The sequence below is a fragment of the Gymnoscopelus braueri genome, assembly GCF_963280865.1.
Source record: "Gymnoscopelus braueri genome assembly, chromosome: 22".
Classification (NCBI taxonomy): Eukaryota; Metazoa; Chordata; class Actinopteri; order Myctophiformes; family Myctophidae; genus Gymnoscopelus; species Gymnoscopelus braueri.
In genome coordinates, this window is record NC_137624.1 from 30,484,141 (window position 1) to 30,500,714 (window position 16,574).

At 42.0% G+C, this 16,574-nt stretch overlaps 1 protein-coding gene across 2 annotated transcripts in view; it reads right to left on the reverse strand.

Annotated features, from left to right (window-relative positions):
* The window catches only part of LOC308077766 (putative E3 ubiquitin-protein ligase HERC1), a 90,569-nt gene that overhangs the window by 63,730 nt on the left and 10,265 nt on the right, over positions 1-16,574 (reverse strand). For both annotated transcript variants that reach the window (XM_080418679.1, XM_080418678.1), the window contains exons 10-27: positions 16,318-16,445; positions 15,545-15,689; positions 14,979-15,150; positions 13,099-13,233; positions 12,440-12,605; positions 12,113-12,238; positions 11,497-11,706; positions 10,680-10,832; positions 10,152-10,284; positions 7,855-8,061; positions 6,959-7,174; positions 4,719-4,892; positions 4,482-4,599; positions 3,855-3,981; positions 3,005-3,191; positions 1,911-2,238; positions 153-222; positions 16-61 (exon numbers count right to left, since the gene is read on the reverse strand). In XM_080418679.1, coding sequence (XP_080274805.1) covers positions 16-61; positions 153-222; positions 1,911-2,238; positions 3,005-3,191; positions 3,855-3,981; positions 4,482-4,599; positions 4,719-4,892; positions 6,959-7,174; positions 7,855-8,061; positions 10,152-10,284; positions 10,680-10,832; positions 11,497-11,706; positions 12,113-12,238; positions 12,440-12,605; positions 13,099-13,233; positions 14,979-15,150; positions 15,545-15,689; positions 16,318-16,445 — 2,841 coding nt within the window. The remainder of the gene's footprint in view (positions 1-15; positions 62-152; positions 223-1,910; positions 2,239-3,004; positions 3,192-3,854; positions 3,982-4,481; positions 4,600-4,718; positions 4,893-6,958; positions 7,175-7,854; positions 8,062-10,151; positions 10,285-10,679; positions 10,833-11,496; positions 11,707-12,112; positions 12,239-12,439; positions 12,606-13,098; positions 13,234-14,978; positions 15,151-15,544; positions 15,690-16,317; positions 16,446-16,574) is intronic.

The following is a 16,574-nucleotide window of genomic DNA, read 5'->3' on the forward strand; positions in this document are numbered from 1 at the left end:
CTTTTTTCTACTTACCCATCTTATTCTTAAAAGATCCTGGAGAGCTTTTTGTCTGGTCAACCTAAATGAGACAAAAGGCGCATTAGTGACTTGGCAATGGTAAGGTAGTGTAGTAGGAGCCACAATACTGTAGCTTATTATTCGTAACTTACATGTTTTCTACCATCAATATTAAGCTTGAGTTCTGACTTGGGCCTGAGCGGAGAATCTACAGATAATTTCCTGAAGGACAAGGATACTCACAGTTAGTGGAAAAGAAACAGTGGACATATAGAGCTACTGTATACCCTGTTTATGAAGCCACACATGCTCTATTGTTAACTTTAAGTCCTCCATAAAGAGCTGGCTGAATAGAAACTGGACTTAATTATAACTATCAGTTAGTGTGACACACACACACACACACACACACACACATATATACATATGTATAGAGGTCGCATAATCTCGCATTAGTCCGGTAATTGCTAGTTTTGGCGGTTTTTATATGGCAAAGACCGAAAAATGTAATTCCCTCCGGACATCCTGACCGATTAAAAAAACCACAGTAATTTATTATTATCACTGCGGCTGCTGTTGCTCTCTCGCCCCCCCTCTCTCTCTCTGTGTGTCTCTTTCTCTCTGTTGCTATCTCTCTCTCTCGCACTAAGGTCACCGTCAGAGACACTGTACTGTGATGTTCTGCATGGAAGTGTCCTGAAAAATGTTATGAATAGCCTATACGCAGTTGCCTTACCACAAATCAAGGACAATGCAGCTGTCCATTTCAGCGTCAGGTCACGCAGCGTGCAGGTTAATCACCACTTGAATTGAAATTCTTTATGAGTAGGGTCAGGAGACTGCCACAAAAGCGTATTTCCCAAAGTTGCTCCTAACAGATGCATGGACACACTCCCAACATAATTATGTCACCATACGACTATACCTGTGAGAAGCCTATATTTTGATTCATTGCTGGCCAGATTAATCAATCAACCTTATGAAAGATTTGGGCAGACCCGACATCTGTTAGCATGAAACTAATGATGCAACGCGTTGAGAAATCATTACGCCCGCAGCCACGGACACAACGAGCGCAATTGTAGCCTAATATAGATAGTTATGCCCTTTTTGGGCGGTGAAACCGCCCCTATAAGTGAGGTTTGGATATTTGTACAACAAATCCTGCGCTGTGATTGGCCAAAAATGTACCCCGCCTAACCCTGCACCGTGATTGGCCAATCACAGTCTATTCAGGACTGTGATTGGCCAGTGTCACATGACACATGTGCATAGCCCTATATAAGAAACCATAACTTTAAAAAAAACATAAATTAGTTTTTTTTAAGTTATGGTTTCTTCCATCATAAAGAGTGTTTCAATAAATGTATTTATTTTTTGTACATGATTGGTTGACCCCATTCAGTATTGTGATTAGCTAGCAAGACACCGCCCACTTCACACAGGGTGTGATTTTTTTCATATTCAAATCGTTTTCAGTCCCAAATATAATGCTTTAACTGTTGTTATTGGCTACGTTTATGCACCTGCTTGTCATTCATGCATTAAAACATATTGTTAATAGGTTATTTTTATCAGATAAAATTGTAATCATTCCGGACACGGTGACCGGCAGTTTAAAATCCTAGTGCGACCTCTGATATATATATACACACACACACACACACACACATACGCAATACTCACAGTTTACACACACACACACACACACACACACACACACACAAAGGACCACAATGGATATAAGCTCTCAAGCTTTATTGCGTTTTACCCTTTTCACAGCTACAGTATGTACAAAATAGATGTTTATGTTTACGCATTATTGTCAACAAAGACGTCAAAATCACTCACTGGATCAAACACACACACACACACACACACACACACACACACACACACACAGCTCTTACCCATCTCCAATGATCACAGGTTGTGGGTGGTCCCATGTGCCGGGCTCCACCCAGGCCGCCGCCACCCCCAGCAGGAGGAACAGACAGCGGGACACCACCTGATGACAGGTAGCAGGGAAGGACGTGCCCCCCTCCTCCCCCCCTGACCCCTCCCCGTGCGTTTCCCCTTGCTGCCCCCCGGGGGCCGACTCCCCCCTCTCGGGGCTCCCCGACCCCGCGGGGCTCTCCATGCTGCTGGGGAGGGTGGAGGTGCCAAAGGACTCGTACACCGTCACGTTCTGCTGGAGCTGCATGGCCTCCCGGGTCGCCATGAACGACTCCAGCACCTCTGTGGAGAAACGGCTTATTTTTCGTGAAATCGGTACAGTTACAGGCCTGTCACGATTATTACATAAATCGTCATAATCGTTTTCCGTGTTGAAAAATGTTCGCGCATTTTTCAAATATTCTTTTATAAAATGGCTGATCTACAAGCTTACAACGTGTGACGCGCTGTAAGCTTGTACTGCAGATCAGCTATTTCTGCTATTTGTACATGTATAAAATTATTAAATATGTCAATAATGTCTTTGTATATTTAATTATTTGTCATATTGGCTATTTTTTATTACGAAGCCTAAAAGGCAAACAGAAAAAAAAATATGTACAGTATTCATATGTCAAAGCCAAACACACAATTAAATTAAATTGTTACTCGCATTTTTTTGAGTGACAATTAATCGTCAACTTAGATTTGGAATCGTGTACAGTGCAACAGTTGGTAAACTGGTAAAAAAAAACTCTTCAATTCAGACAAAAACTACCTTCAGACTGGCGTCCCTATTTTTGTGCATTTCAGGCAAAAGTATATAGGACTTAAGTGGATAAAATCGTGTCCATTTGGTTCCATTTGTACACTCTCAGAGTTAAATTAACGACGAGGATTTTACAGTGTCGACTGGGGTCCCTAGCGATGAAGATTGTATCAAATGGGGGTCCGTGGGCTCTAATGCATATCAAACTGGGGGTCCATGAAATAAATAAAAAATAGGTTTCAGAATCACTGAGCAACACCACTGAAATATAGGACAAAATGAATGACAATGTGTGCTTACCCGACAGGTACATACGACTATTGTCCAGTGCGTCCTCCTCTGGTGTCTCCTCCTGGTTGTGTTTTGCTATGGAAGTAGAGAAGACCTGCTCCTCCACCTCTCTACCCTGATCTCCTGTTCCAGCCTGCTCCCCTGTGGAGCTGACCTCCAGCCTGTCCTCACCAGGGCTCTGGGAAGCCTGCAAACTCTGCAGTAGATGAAAGGATTTTTTTTTTTGTAATGCAGTCTAAAGACTGCTGTGATTTCTCTCAATCTCACAACGCGTCGCATCCGTGACGCATCGTTAGCTTGTAGGTCACCTATTTACGGCGTGCGTGTTAAAGGTTCTATGACATTCATTTTCACTTTTTTTATGTTTTTTGGGGGGTTTTATGACCTCAATTACACCCAAAAAATCTGAACTTTGAACATTCAGTGGATTTTCTGTGGTCTGGGGTTTTCTGAATAATTAGGCTGAAAAGTAATCTGAGCAGTAATCGGCAGTGAGGTCACAGCCGATTAATCCCGCCCACTCTCCTCCTCGCCGCTCCCCTCCCCTATCCTTTCCTTTGGGGGGGGCGGAGCACCCGCAGGCAAAGATTTATTTTTTCATTGCAGTTGAAAAGGCTTTAGAAATGTGAAAGAAAAACACCTGCCATGGATCAATGGAGTGGAATTTTTTGTTAAAACTTTATATACACATTTGAAGGACCATGACAAAGACTTTTAATGTGTGGTAAAACTGAACGTCATGAAACCTTTAAAGAACCTTTAGAGAAATGCGCAAATGACCGCTTTATATTAGCTGATCAATCAATGATGAATTGTGCATTCTGTATCATTCCCCTCCTAGACTGTGTGGTAACTGTACCTGTTTGGTGGCAGCCAGAGTCTCAGCAGCTACTATGTTTCCAAGATTGTCTCTGTAGGCCAACAGGGTGCTTCTGATTTTAAAAACCATTTCATAGACTTTTATTAGCATCTCGCAGGGCTCATACCTGTCACAAAGCAGAATGGGAAAGCAACTTAGTAGTGGACAGCTATTCCTTTGATTTTATACCCTCAACGTTGCGTTGTTGGTCTTGATCAATTCTTTTTCAGTATGTTATCATTTCCTTAACCACATGAACCCTAGCGTTCTTATTCTGGGCAAATCATAATAAGCAAACATTCTGGGCAAGTCATAATAAGCAAACATTCGGCGACAATAGGCTATAAGTATTCAGCGAAAGGAGCTGATGTAGATGCTCACAACACATCACAGTGCATTATGAACCCTGGGCGACCCCAGTCAGCGAGGGTTCAAGTGGTTAATTATCTTTTAATTAAATTACATTTCTAAATAAAAATTATGAAATTAACAGAAAACACAGTACTTTCACATCAGTGCACTTATGTCATGTCACATAAATATAGGCCATTTAGCATAGTTAATTAGATTAAGCAGAGACATACGTACGTTGGATTATTTTAGTGTTGCCATGTTTGAACCACTGACCTGTCCTGTGAACAGGCCACGTCCAGCAGTCCAGTGTGTTTCAGAAGAGCTGCCAGACTGCAGCGACAAACCGTTTCCAACAGCAGATCACCTGAAGAGCCTCCACTCTCCCAGTCTGCTGTAAAAGCAAAACATGCAGCGCATTTACAGGAAAAGTAGATAATAAAACTATACAACATTTATTGTCACGATACTAAGACTTCCTCTTCAACATAATGCATGCAAAACTCAATGTACCCCTGCTGAAAGCATAGTCCATCATCTTCTGCCACAGGGTGCTGGCTGGTTCCCTGGACGAGCCCAGGGCCAGTTCCAGCAGCGTGCTGGTGTCCTCTGTTAAATTCAGCTCCGTCAGCCTGACCTCACTGCTGCCCAGCAGCACTGCTTCAGTCAGCCACTTCATGTCATAGTCTACAGGACACATCATGTAGAACAGGGCAGCATAAAGTCAGTGATTTATCAAGAAATTAGCATCTTAAAGTATCTTACAATTAGTGGCATCCAGATATATCAGCCATCAATTGACTTTACCGACGACATCTGTACTCTTTTTATCTTTATTGTCTCCGCCGAAGGTGGAGAATATGTTTTCGCTTTGTGTGAGCAAACATTGTTAGCCAAGCTAACATTGGGCAAGCTCCACGTGACACGTGTCAATTTGTTGACACCAATGCCTCTGATTGGCTAGAGGGACGCGTGACGAAATAAAATTCTATAAATAGGTGTGTCACTTCAAAAAGCCCCTACTTTTTGAAGTGAGGTAAAACAGGATCAATCAGACTTGATTGGAACAGTACCTTCAGTAAGTCCAAGTCACCCGTCTGTGCGTGTGTGTTTCCCTCTGAGAACACCTAACATTGGTCAAGCAAAGGCGCAGAAGGCCAAAGCTAAGAAAGCATACTCATCTACAATTGTAACGTAGAAGAGGACTAGAGTTGAAATGATCCCACAACAAAGCCGAACTCTTAATACGTGTCAATATGTTGACATCAATGTCTCTGATTGGCTAGAGGGACGCATGACGAAATACAATCCTATAATAAAAAGGTGTGTCACTTCAAAAAGCCGTTTACGTTTTTGAAGCGAGGTAAGACAGGATCAATCAGTCTTGATTGGAACAGTATCTTCTAGTCCAAATCACCCGTCCGTGCGTGTCCCTTTGAGAACACCTGACATTGGTCAAGCAAAGGCGCAGAAGGCCAAAGCTAAGAAAGCATACTCATCTACAACAGTAACACAGAAGAGGACTAGAGTTGAATTTTTAAACATTAGAAGACAAAATATGATTTTTAAATCATTTTTTTTTTAATAAATATTTCTTTAACATACACCTTTTTATTTAAGTACAGTATATACAGGGTCCCCACACATTTTTAGCAATGAATTTCCAAAACCTTTCCAAAACTTTTCCAGAATATTTAGCCCAATTTCCAGGCCTATAAAACAATCATTCAGCGCAATAATGTGTCTCTTACTCCTATGTACAATGCCCAAAGATAGGCAGTGTAGCAAAAATAAAGCATAGAATATAAAATAGTACAATTTCATTCAACATTTCGTGCAAAATTAGGGCATAGTGACCCTGCGAGCGAAAATAGGAGGGGTGGACGACGTCGTTGCACGGTTCGTTGTCGCTCGCGGTAGGTCAGGACGTCTCATTCAAAAACATGTATTTTAATGAGATTTCATCGCCCGCTCGCTTCGCGTCACGTCGCATCACGTCGCATCGCTGGCAGTGCGGATGGGGTGTTACACAGCCCGTTCGGCGAAAAACTACTTATGTTACATATTTTGTGTAATGTTATACATGTTTATGAATTTATTTTGTATTTAAAAAAATCAATAGCCAAAAACAATGCATAGCCAAATATTTTTCCAGGACCCTTGATAAATTCCAGGACCTTTGATCAATTCCAAACCTTTTCCAGTACTGGATTTTTAAAATTTTTATTTCAAAATATTTCCAGGAATTTCATGACCGTGGGGACCCTGTATATATCTTTTACTCTACTGTATCTCATTAGTTATTGCTATGATAATATAATTGCTATAGTCTGCTGGCGGAGACTTGTGCTCCGAGGAGCACATTTTCTAGTTATTAGTATTATTTGTTACTCCTAGCTGTATCTCTTTCTGTATCTGTCCTGTGTTTCATAACTGCTGTATTGCCATGACAACTCGAACAGTGTATACTTCCTCGCAGCAACTCAAACCGTAAAGTCTGTATTTCTCCGAACATGCGAAATATAAAGTGCTTACCCGGTAGCTGTGGGTGTTAACTCGGCATTCGGAATCTTTGTGCACTGTATTAATCCATTTTTTCAATAAAAGGAATGTTTTGGGGGGGTAGAGACCAAGACTATCATAGATACGAAAGTAACAGTCAGACTCGAGAAAATATATCTATGATAGTCTTGATCCAAGGCTAGGTGCTTACTGTGTGAAAGCACCACCAGATCTCTGTTAAATTGTCCTACCCAGTTGATCTCCATCCATTTCCAGACCATTCCTGAGGAGCAGATTGGACAGCCAGAATTGGGAGGCGTTCTCCTGGGGTGACGGGGGTGGGCCCTGCAGCATGTCACCAAGGCAGCGTCCGGCCGCCAGAGCCACCGAACGCTCGAGGTCCAGAAGCCACACCCACTTGTTCTCCTCCTGCAGCTGCTGCTGCCCAGATGTGTGTTCACTTTGGTCTGGAAGGACATTTGGGATCAAGAGCAACATTCTTTAACCCATTAAGACCTGGAACTGTGTCATTTTTAGATTTGAGCTAAAAAGCATTATTTTACACTTTAGGCTATTCAAAAATAGCAGATCTACAAGCTCGTAGCGCGGCACCGAGTGCCGCGCTAGGAGCTTGTAGATCTGCTATTTTTGAAAAATCGTGAAAATGTGTGCAAATCTTTGAATATATATATTTTTAAAGCGAACATTTTTAACTAAAATCTTTGCTTCTGGGACCCCCTGGAACAAGATATTTTGATGGGGGTCCGCGGCCAAATACATATAATGTTGGGGGTCCTTGACATGAAAAAGATTGAGCACCACTGATATAGAAACATACGTTTTTGTGGTTCTCAAACTTTTTCATGTCAAGGACCCCCAAAATGATATGTAATTGGCCGCAGACCCCCATCTCAATATTTTGTTCCAGGGACCCCCAGCAGAAGCAAAGATTTGAATTACAAATGTTCGCTTTAAAAAAATATATATTCAAAGATTTGCAAACATTTTCACGATTTTTCAAAAATAGCAGATCTACAAGCTCATAGCGCTGCACTCGGTGCCACGCTATTTTGCCATTTTAAGATTTTAAAATGACACGGATGTTTTTTTCCCTGTCTTAATGGGATTAAGTGACATTTTCACCCACCTGACGGTGCTGCGCTGTCCGGGGCTTCGAGCAGCTCCTCCTCCTCCAAAGCCCGCCTGTCCGGCAGCAGACTGTTGAAGTCGTTGAGGTGCTCCAGCAGGGCCAGGAGGTGAGTTAGCAGCGGCTGCACCACAGCCAGCGGTAGCAGCAGCAAGGAGTACACCACCTGACACAGCAGGCTGCCAGCTACTGAACTATACAACACGGCTGGGAAAAGAGAGAGAAAACAAACGGGTTAGAGGGTGATTTTATCAGCCTTTTATCATTTCAAGGATCCCCCCAGTTTGATATGACACTGACCTGATGTGTGTGCCACAAACGTACACTTATCTACTCCCCCTCTGACGAGAGAATCATTGTATTACAAGATCAATATGATCCACTATATAATCCAAACAATCACATATTGTTCAGATCAATACATACAGTAATTGGTAACGCATGCTGCATACTGTTATGGATTCCTTGAAACATGGTGTGGCAAATTATTGTCTCAGGAATGCGTCAAAAACAAAAACAAACTCCATGATAAGTAATTTTTTGGGTGAAGTATTCCTTTAAATGGCTTGACATATCCTGTTTGGGGGGGGGCATATTAGCTATCCTAGAGTACGTGTATCTATTCAACTAGACAATCATTCACACATAAACCTCACATAACTCATCCATGTGTGTGTGTGTGTGTGTGTGTGTGTGTGTGTGTGTGTGTGTGTGTGTGTGTGTGTGTGTGTGCCTGTGAGTGTGTGTGTGTGTGTGTGTGTGTGTGTGTGCGTGTGCGTGTGCGTGTGCGTGTGTGTGTGTGTGTGCGTGTGCACGAGTGCCTGTGAGTGTGCATGTGTGTGTTAAGGTCATGATCATGTGAACGCCACAGCTGGTAGATATTGCATTATGACCAATCACATTACGCCAGCTTTGCAGACGCCCTCTGTGAAGGAGATAAAAAGACAAGCAGCCTAACAGACAGCAACAGACACCCATAAAGAAGCCCCCAATCCAAGCTCTACTGACAGAGAGACAACCTCAGGCTGACATGCTCCCGATTCCTCATCTCCTATGCTTGCTGGGCCTGGCACTAGGCACCGTTCACACCGATCCCTCGACTGAGGTGAGGCTACAGCGTGGAAACTGTCCAATGTTCTGGTACAGCTTCAACGGCCGCTGCTACAAGTAGTAGCACTGGGCGGACGCAGAGTGGAACTGTCTGTCTCAAGATGCCAACCTGGTGTCCATCCACAGTGAGGATGAGCACAACTTTGTCCGAGATCTGATCAAGAACTTTGACCCATTAGAGGGACTGACCTGGACTGGACTGAGTGACATTCATTTTGAGGGTAGATGGATGTGGTCCGATGGGTGCAAAGTCAGATTCACCATGTGGCATGACGGAGAGCCAAACAATGGTCATGGAATTGAACACTGTGTGTATACACAGGCAACACAATGGAATGACGTGCAATGTTCTTTAACTTATCCTTCTGTCTGTGCCTCTCGTACAATCTGTCCCTAATGACTGGATTGTCTGATTCAACCCAATGACTTGTGGTTCTCCATAATAAATTCACATTAAATATAGTAAACTCTTTTATAGCCTCATTTGAGTAATTATTTCTCTCTCTCCCCTGTTCCATGATCTTCTGTAATTTCTGTGTGCAATGTGGTCATTACCATTAAGCAGCTGAAAACAAACCAATATCAATGATATGATCGGTATCATAGTCATAGACTGTGAATAATTCCAAGAATGTATTAACAAGAATTTAGTAGATAAAATGTTTTAACTAGTCTACTTTTATTCACAATTGCACAATTGCACATGCGTGCATGCGTGAGTGAGTGAGTGCGTGGGTGTGTGTGTGTGTACTGTGATTTACTTGGGATCAACTGCTGTTGTTTTTAAATGTGATATCTAAATAAAGATGACTTGACTTAAAGGGGAAATCCACCCATTTTCAATATTTAACTATGTCATTAATATAGCATAAAGGAGTTGTGTGGAAATAAGAAAAAATTAAAAAAAAAATTAACATTGCAAAAAAATTTAACATTGCAAAAAAATTAACATTGCAAATTACACCATGATGAGTCATCACAGTGTAATTTGCAATGTTAATTTTTTTGCAATGTTAAATTTTTTTGCAATGTTAATTTTTTTTTTAATTTTTTCTTATTTCCACACAACTCCTTTATGCTATATTAATGACATAGTTAAATATTGAAAATGGGTGGATTTCCCCTTTAAGGGCTATATTCAAATGAGCCTAAAATAAGACAGTATAGGGAAAGCATGTGGTTCTTACTGTGCAGCTTGTGGGTGATGTGCCTGTCTGAGGAGCTCTCCTCCAGCAGCGTGGTTGCCCTCCTGAAGGTCTCGCCAGCATATGGTAGCAGCAGGCACAGGTGCTTATGGAGCAGCGCCACACTGCTGTCATTCTGCACAACAGTGACGTCAGTGGAATCATTCACTATATAAAATGATACAGTATGTCTGTCTATGGAACGCAAGGCAACAGTTCAGTGGTTCTCAACCAGTGGTCTGGGACCACCAGTGGTCCTTGGGGGGGTATCAGGGGGTCCCCAGCGAAATTAGTTAACATAGCGTCACAATCGTTTCAACCACTTAGCTTTGGCTATTCAAAAATAGCAGATCTACAAGCGCATAGTGCTGCACTAAGCTTCTAAATCTGCTATTTTTGAAAAATCTTGAAAATGTGGGCATATCTTTGAATATATATATATTTTTTAAAGCAAACATTTTTTAACTCAAATCTTTGCTTCTGGGGGTTGTAGAGGGATGTGATGTTGTAGAGTTAAACAGATTGGTGTACCTCTATGCTGGTGTAGACGTAGCAGTGGGCCAGCAGGTGCTTGTGGAGGGCAGACAGCAGATTGTGGAAATGAGAGGGAGGATCAGTCTGTCTCTGACTCTCACTAGGCTGCTGCTTGTCGCTGTTCTTCTCAAGTTCACCAAATGCTTGCTCCTGCATGGGCACACATTAACACTCATTTAATGACTTCATGAGTGGGCCCACATTAACACACATTAAATGAGTGAGAGCATTAGACTCATATCCACACAAATTAAATGACTTTGGGCGGGTTGTGAGTGGAAGTGTTTTCCAATAATCTGTTCGGTATTCATTGTGTCACTGGCAATGTTGTGCTACCGTTTACAATGGGATCTGCACCCCATTAGCGGAGCAATTTGAACGTATGCAAAGATCTGGTTTGTGTGAATTTAAGAAAACTGAGTTTTGGCTTTAATGTTGCTAAATATGTTTTCACAATAGAAACCATTTTGAAACTTGGATGTAGATGACAATCTAACAAAGGTTTAGAAGTAGTCCCATTTAGCAGTAGTAGTCACATTAGTTTCATACACTTGCCCTGACGCCGACGGACAAGATTTTTCTGATCTTGTATCATAAAAATAATCCATGAATTATCATATGGAGCAAACATATGCAAATAAAGCCAAACATCAAGTTGGAGTTGCTTGGAATGTCCAGTTACTCTAAACTTAAGTGACATAACCAGTGCAAATGTTACTCAACATTTTGCTAACAGTCAATGTAATCTCAATCTCAATATTTGGAGTAAAATATAATATAAGCTGAACGATGAATAATACTTGAAAATGTATACCGTGTAGAAGCCGATGCTTAGGAGAAGGGTCCTGAGTAGAACCTCCACCAGGTGGAGATGATCGTAGGCCTCAGGAAGGCTGGATGAGGAGGGCGGACAGTCTGTGGGAATTCCTGAACCTGTCAGTTCCCCAGAGGTGCTGTATCCTAGTAGAGAAGCTACATGGCTCTGGTCCTGAAGGCTGCTTAGTACCATGTCTAACTGCAGACGCTAGACAAGAAAAGGACACAAAGGTTTTAGCACGTCTTTTAGGGGTGCAACGGTTAATGGAACTAACCGATTTAATAGATTATTAAAAAATAAACGATATTCGATTGTAATAAAAATAATCGATTTGGGGGAAGTATTCAAATTTCATTTTTTTTTTAAAATGTCTACAAGCTCACAACACGTACCCTAACACTATTTTCAGTATTTGTATGAAACACTGTTGTACAACGAAGTATAAAATAGAGCTTAAGTGCTTACATATCAATTTAGTAGATTATTTAAAAAAAAGTGTTGCTTTGTTGAAAATAAAGTGATTAAAATGGATAGAATAATCGCTAAGAAATAATCGATAGTTCCCTAGTGTCTTTGTCCTTTTCAGGAATGCAAGCCACCTCTAGTGTCTTACCTGTCCTTTGGAGAGGTTCTCCCAGCTCTCTGGGCCCTGAGGTAAGAGGGAGTGGAGCAATTCTGTTCTCTCTCTGAGTGGAGGGAGTAGTAGAGATGCCCCAGTGGACAAAGTGCTCATCACCGCCTGCAAAAAAAACATGTTTAAAATATTGATTTTATGCTCATATTAACCTTAGAAAGTATTAAGTTGTTTTTTTATTTTCACATGCATTCCATAAATTCGACAGGGCTAAACCACACATGGACAAATGACAGCTGGGGACCCCCCCCCCCCCCTGGAACCCCTTCAAGGAAACCCCTTTTGAGAACCAGTGGTTTACTGTACCTGTTGTATGGATTCTGGTACGTTGGAGTCTATAAGCCTGAAGAGGAGGTTTCTGAGGGGTCGACCCTGAGCCCCCAGGACCGTGGCACCGGTGCACCCGGCGTGGGCCAAGGACAAGTGGATGGACAGCAGCTTCATACACAGCAGGACAAACTGCTGCTGTTCCCTGAGGAGAAGACAGATAAAAGACAAAGAGACTGAAGCCCCTGACACACTGCCCAGTGCAGTCCAATGTTCATTTTGACCACACATTTTTATTAAGTTTAGTTTTTAATAAAATTCCATTTAGTTTTTGTCATATTTTAGCTATCTGAAATGTTTTAGTTTTAGTCGACTAAATGCCATGAGATTTTAGTCGACTAAATCTGTCGACTAAAATGTTTTTTGGCCGGCCGTGATGGCGTTGTAATGCCTGATTTATACTCAGCAGTGTCCCAAAAATAGCAAATCTACAAGCTAATAGATAAGAGCTTGAAGATCGGCTATTTTCGGAGAGTGACACAACCAAGCATAAAATGATTTGTCTTAGTTCGTTTGTTGACGAAATTGTCAGTGAAAAAAGGTAGACGACATACATTTTTCGTCGTAGATTTAGTCGACAAAATTAACACTGCAGACACATTGCAGTTAAACGCTATTAGTAACCATGGTAAGCACACCTTTTAGATGGGAATGGGGTGGGGGGGGTGGCGTCTCCTATGCCGTCACAGTAACGTTCCAGGAAGTTGCGCAGGTAGGTGAACGTGCTCTCTTCTAGATCCACACAGAAGGGCCGATGCCACGCCACCAACTGTCTACAAGGAAAAAGATTTCACAGTTTACAGTTCGGTGCATGGTGTGCATAGAGGTGGCAGCGTCTGACCTGGGGACACTATTTTGAGCATGTCATTATGGGTATAATACATTATAAATTCAAGGAACCAGTTTGATATGCATAAGACCACAGACCCCCTTTTGATACCCTTTTTTATCTCTGTGACCAGAATCTAAACTGGTTCCAATTGTACACCCTCTGAAGACGATTTCGATGAGATCCGTTAAAGTATGCCCCCACTCCACTCTTATGATCTAACTAAACAGCCTCATACGATGCGCACAGGAAAGCACAAATCTCCACCAGGAGGCGTGGTCTAATAATAATAGTGATGTTTGCAGTTAAATTGCTAACTACAGCCATGATGACAGAGTAGTGTTACATGTGATTACCAGGCGTATATCGTCTCTATCGTTTACCTCCCGGGACTTCCAGATCACTTCACCTAAAACATATTATTTTCAAATCCAGCATGCTGGTTTGGCAACTCTACTTCTGTGATTTCACCATATCTCGGTTTCAGTGTAAGCTTTGCCGAGCATCAACAATTTAAACTCTGTAAAACGGGATAAATAATGACTTAAGACAGTATGAGGGTTTCGGATATGTTGTCACATTTATAAGAATATTTTGGTGTTAACTCTATAAACGCCATTGACTCGAAAACGCGTCAATTACTACTTAATCCACCCACGCCATTCACGCGTTTGACGCGTTGGATTTGCGTTCATTGTTTAATCTCTGATCGCGCTATGCTGCTTAAAATTCAATGTTATTCTCGAGTTCCACTTACTTCACCCATATCTGCATCCGGTTTCATGACCTGGGTTCCGTTTCCGGTTTTTGATTATTTTCCCCCGGTCATTTTCGTCCAAAATAGGTAAACAAACGGGTTTTCACACGGTATAACGGACAAACGGACAGCTTCTCTTCTATAATCTATGGTCTGGGTGACGATCAGTCATCGCCGTCGTGTATCACATCGTAATTTTGACGATCAAAACAATCTGGGAGGACGTCACATCCGTTTTCATGTTTTTCCCTGTCTAATCGCTCAAGAAGGGTAACAGTGACACAAGGACCTGATCAAGCTATCATGTGCTGCTCTCTAGTGGCGGATTTGTGCGGCGTCTTTAAAAAACAGTCTGATCAATTATTTTCATGAAAATTTTCAAAATATAAAAATAAAAAAAACACGAAAATTGCTGGCAATGGGGGAGTACTTTATGAAAATACTCTGCCAGTCAAAGAGTTAAGCTGAACTTGTTTGCAATTGACTAGTTCTGGTACAGTACATCCCATAGGTTGGAGGGACAGGTTGAGTGTTGTGATTGGCCAGCCTGGTGGGAGGCTTATCCCATAGCCTCGAGGGACGATTGTGCTGCAATTATAAATGTAAATAAATGGCAGGTGTCATTGACCGATTTGAAAGGTATTCGAGTACTATCTGCGGTCCTTTGCCAGCTGGCAGTGTGCACACAAAAATGACGCTGATTGGCCTAGAAGTATGAGAGATTAGACACGTGCACACGCACACGCGCATGCACACACACACACACACACACACACACACACACACACACACACAAATGTGTGTCTCAAGTCTTAAAGCATGAGATAATCGGGGGTACATTTAAATGTAGACTGTTCAATTTTATCTGATCATGGTTCTATGGTACAATACAAAAAAAGCACAAGTTTTGTTTAGTCTTATTGAGATGTTACCTATCTGTGGGGACTGCAGTCCAAACCAGGCTGTGGGAGGTGCCAGCTGTGATCTGTTGAATTGATACACCCTCTAGACCAATCACCTTCTTGGGTTTGGTAACACGTGTGGTTGTGTGACCTTGTCCACACTGTCCCATGGCGTTGTTGCCCCAAGCGTAAACTTCATTCTCTGGAACAGAACAGAACAGGGCATGAGGAGAAGAGAACACATTCTAGGACAACATTATGTATAGCACCTTCAAACCTCTACGCATGAATGATCCACTTATATTTAACTACTTTCAGCCTGGTGTCCCTATATATATATTTGGGCAGGTCATTAAAGGCAAAAAAACATTATTCGCTTTTTTCGGCATACAATGAAAAAACAGGGCTTTTAACCATTTAAACCCTATATAATAAGTTGACATGGGTCCCCTAGGGGTCTGTACATGGCCCCCCCTTTTTTCCACTCTACACCAAATCTCTCAAATATCAAGTGGTTGAAGAAATCCAAAAAACATTGCCTTTTGTCATTTAAGGAACATAGTCATCAGTTAGGTGGTAGTCTGCAATGGTCTTACCATGGGACAGAGCCAAACAATGACTGTCTCCACAACAAATATCAATGATCTTGGTGACACCGAGTTCCTCGATGAGCCTGGGCCTCAGAGAAGTGGTATCAGACGAGCCACAGCCCAGGCACGGGCCACAACCCCACGCAAACACCTGGGGGAGACAAAATGTCTGTAATACAGTATAGGGAAAGCATTTGGATGCCAACACACAGTAATAACATATCTACTACATAGTACATTTTAACATGATAGTGGGTTATGACCCTGACATAGTTCAGGTACAAGCAAGGAGGGTGGCCTGGGCCGCTGGCATAGCGGTCCAGGCACCTAGGCTCAGTGTAGCCGCGCGTTCGAGTCCAGATCCCGACAGCCTTTGCTGCATGTCACCCATCTCTCGAAAACAAACACTGCACCTACTGTATTAAAATTATATGTATTTGGCCGCGGACCCCCATCTCAAAATAATTTGTTCCAGAGACCCCCCCCAGAAGCAAATATTGGAGTTAAAAATGTTCACTTTAAAAATATATATATATATTCAAAGATTTGCAAACATTTTCACGATAAAAATAATTAAATAGCAGATCTACAAGCTGAGCTTGTATATCCGCTATTTTTGAATAGCCAAAGAAATCTAAACCAACGGTACAGGTGAAGACAGCGTGTGCGATTCTGTACTTCTCTTTCTAGGTTCAGGCAAAAGGAATGTCTACAGAAAAGTATAATAATAGGTAGGTACATCCTATATTATAATGCAGTTTAAACATGTTGAATCTCACCTGTCCAGAAGAGGTGAGGGCCAGAGATGCCAGGCTGCCAGCACAGACCTTCCTGATGACAAATCCATGCAGGGCCTCTATTGCCTTGGGGCGGTATGCACGGATGGTGTCTCCATGACCTAGTTTACCTGTCATCAACATACCATTGCTTAATACAAGATTAATAACAAGACTCCTGTAGTAATTGATCAATATGGATAATACGTTGGGTGCTGTCCTTCAAAAATAACATTTGTGTTCCAACTGTGCCAAAGTAC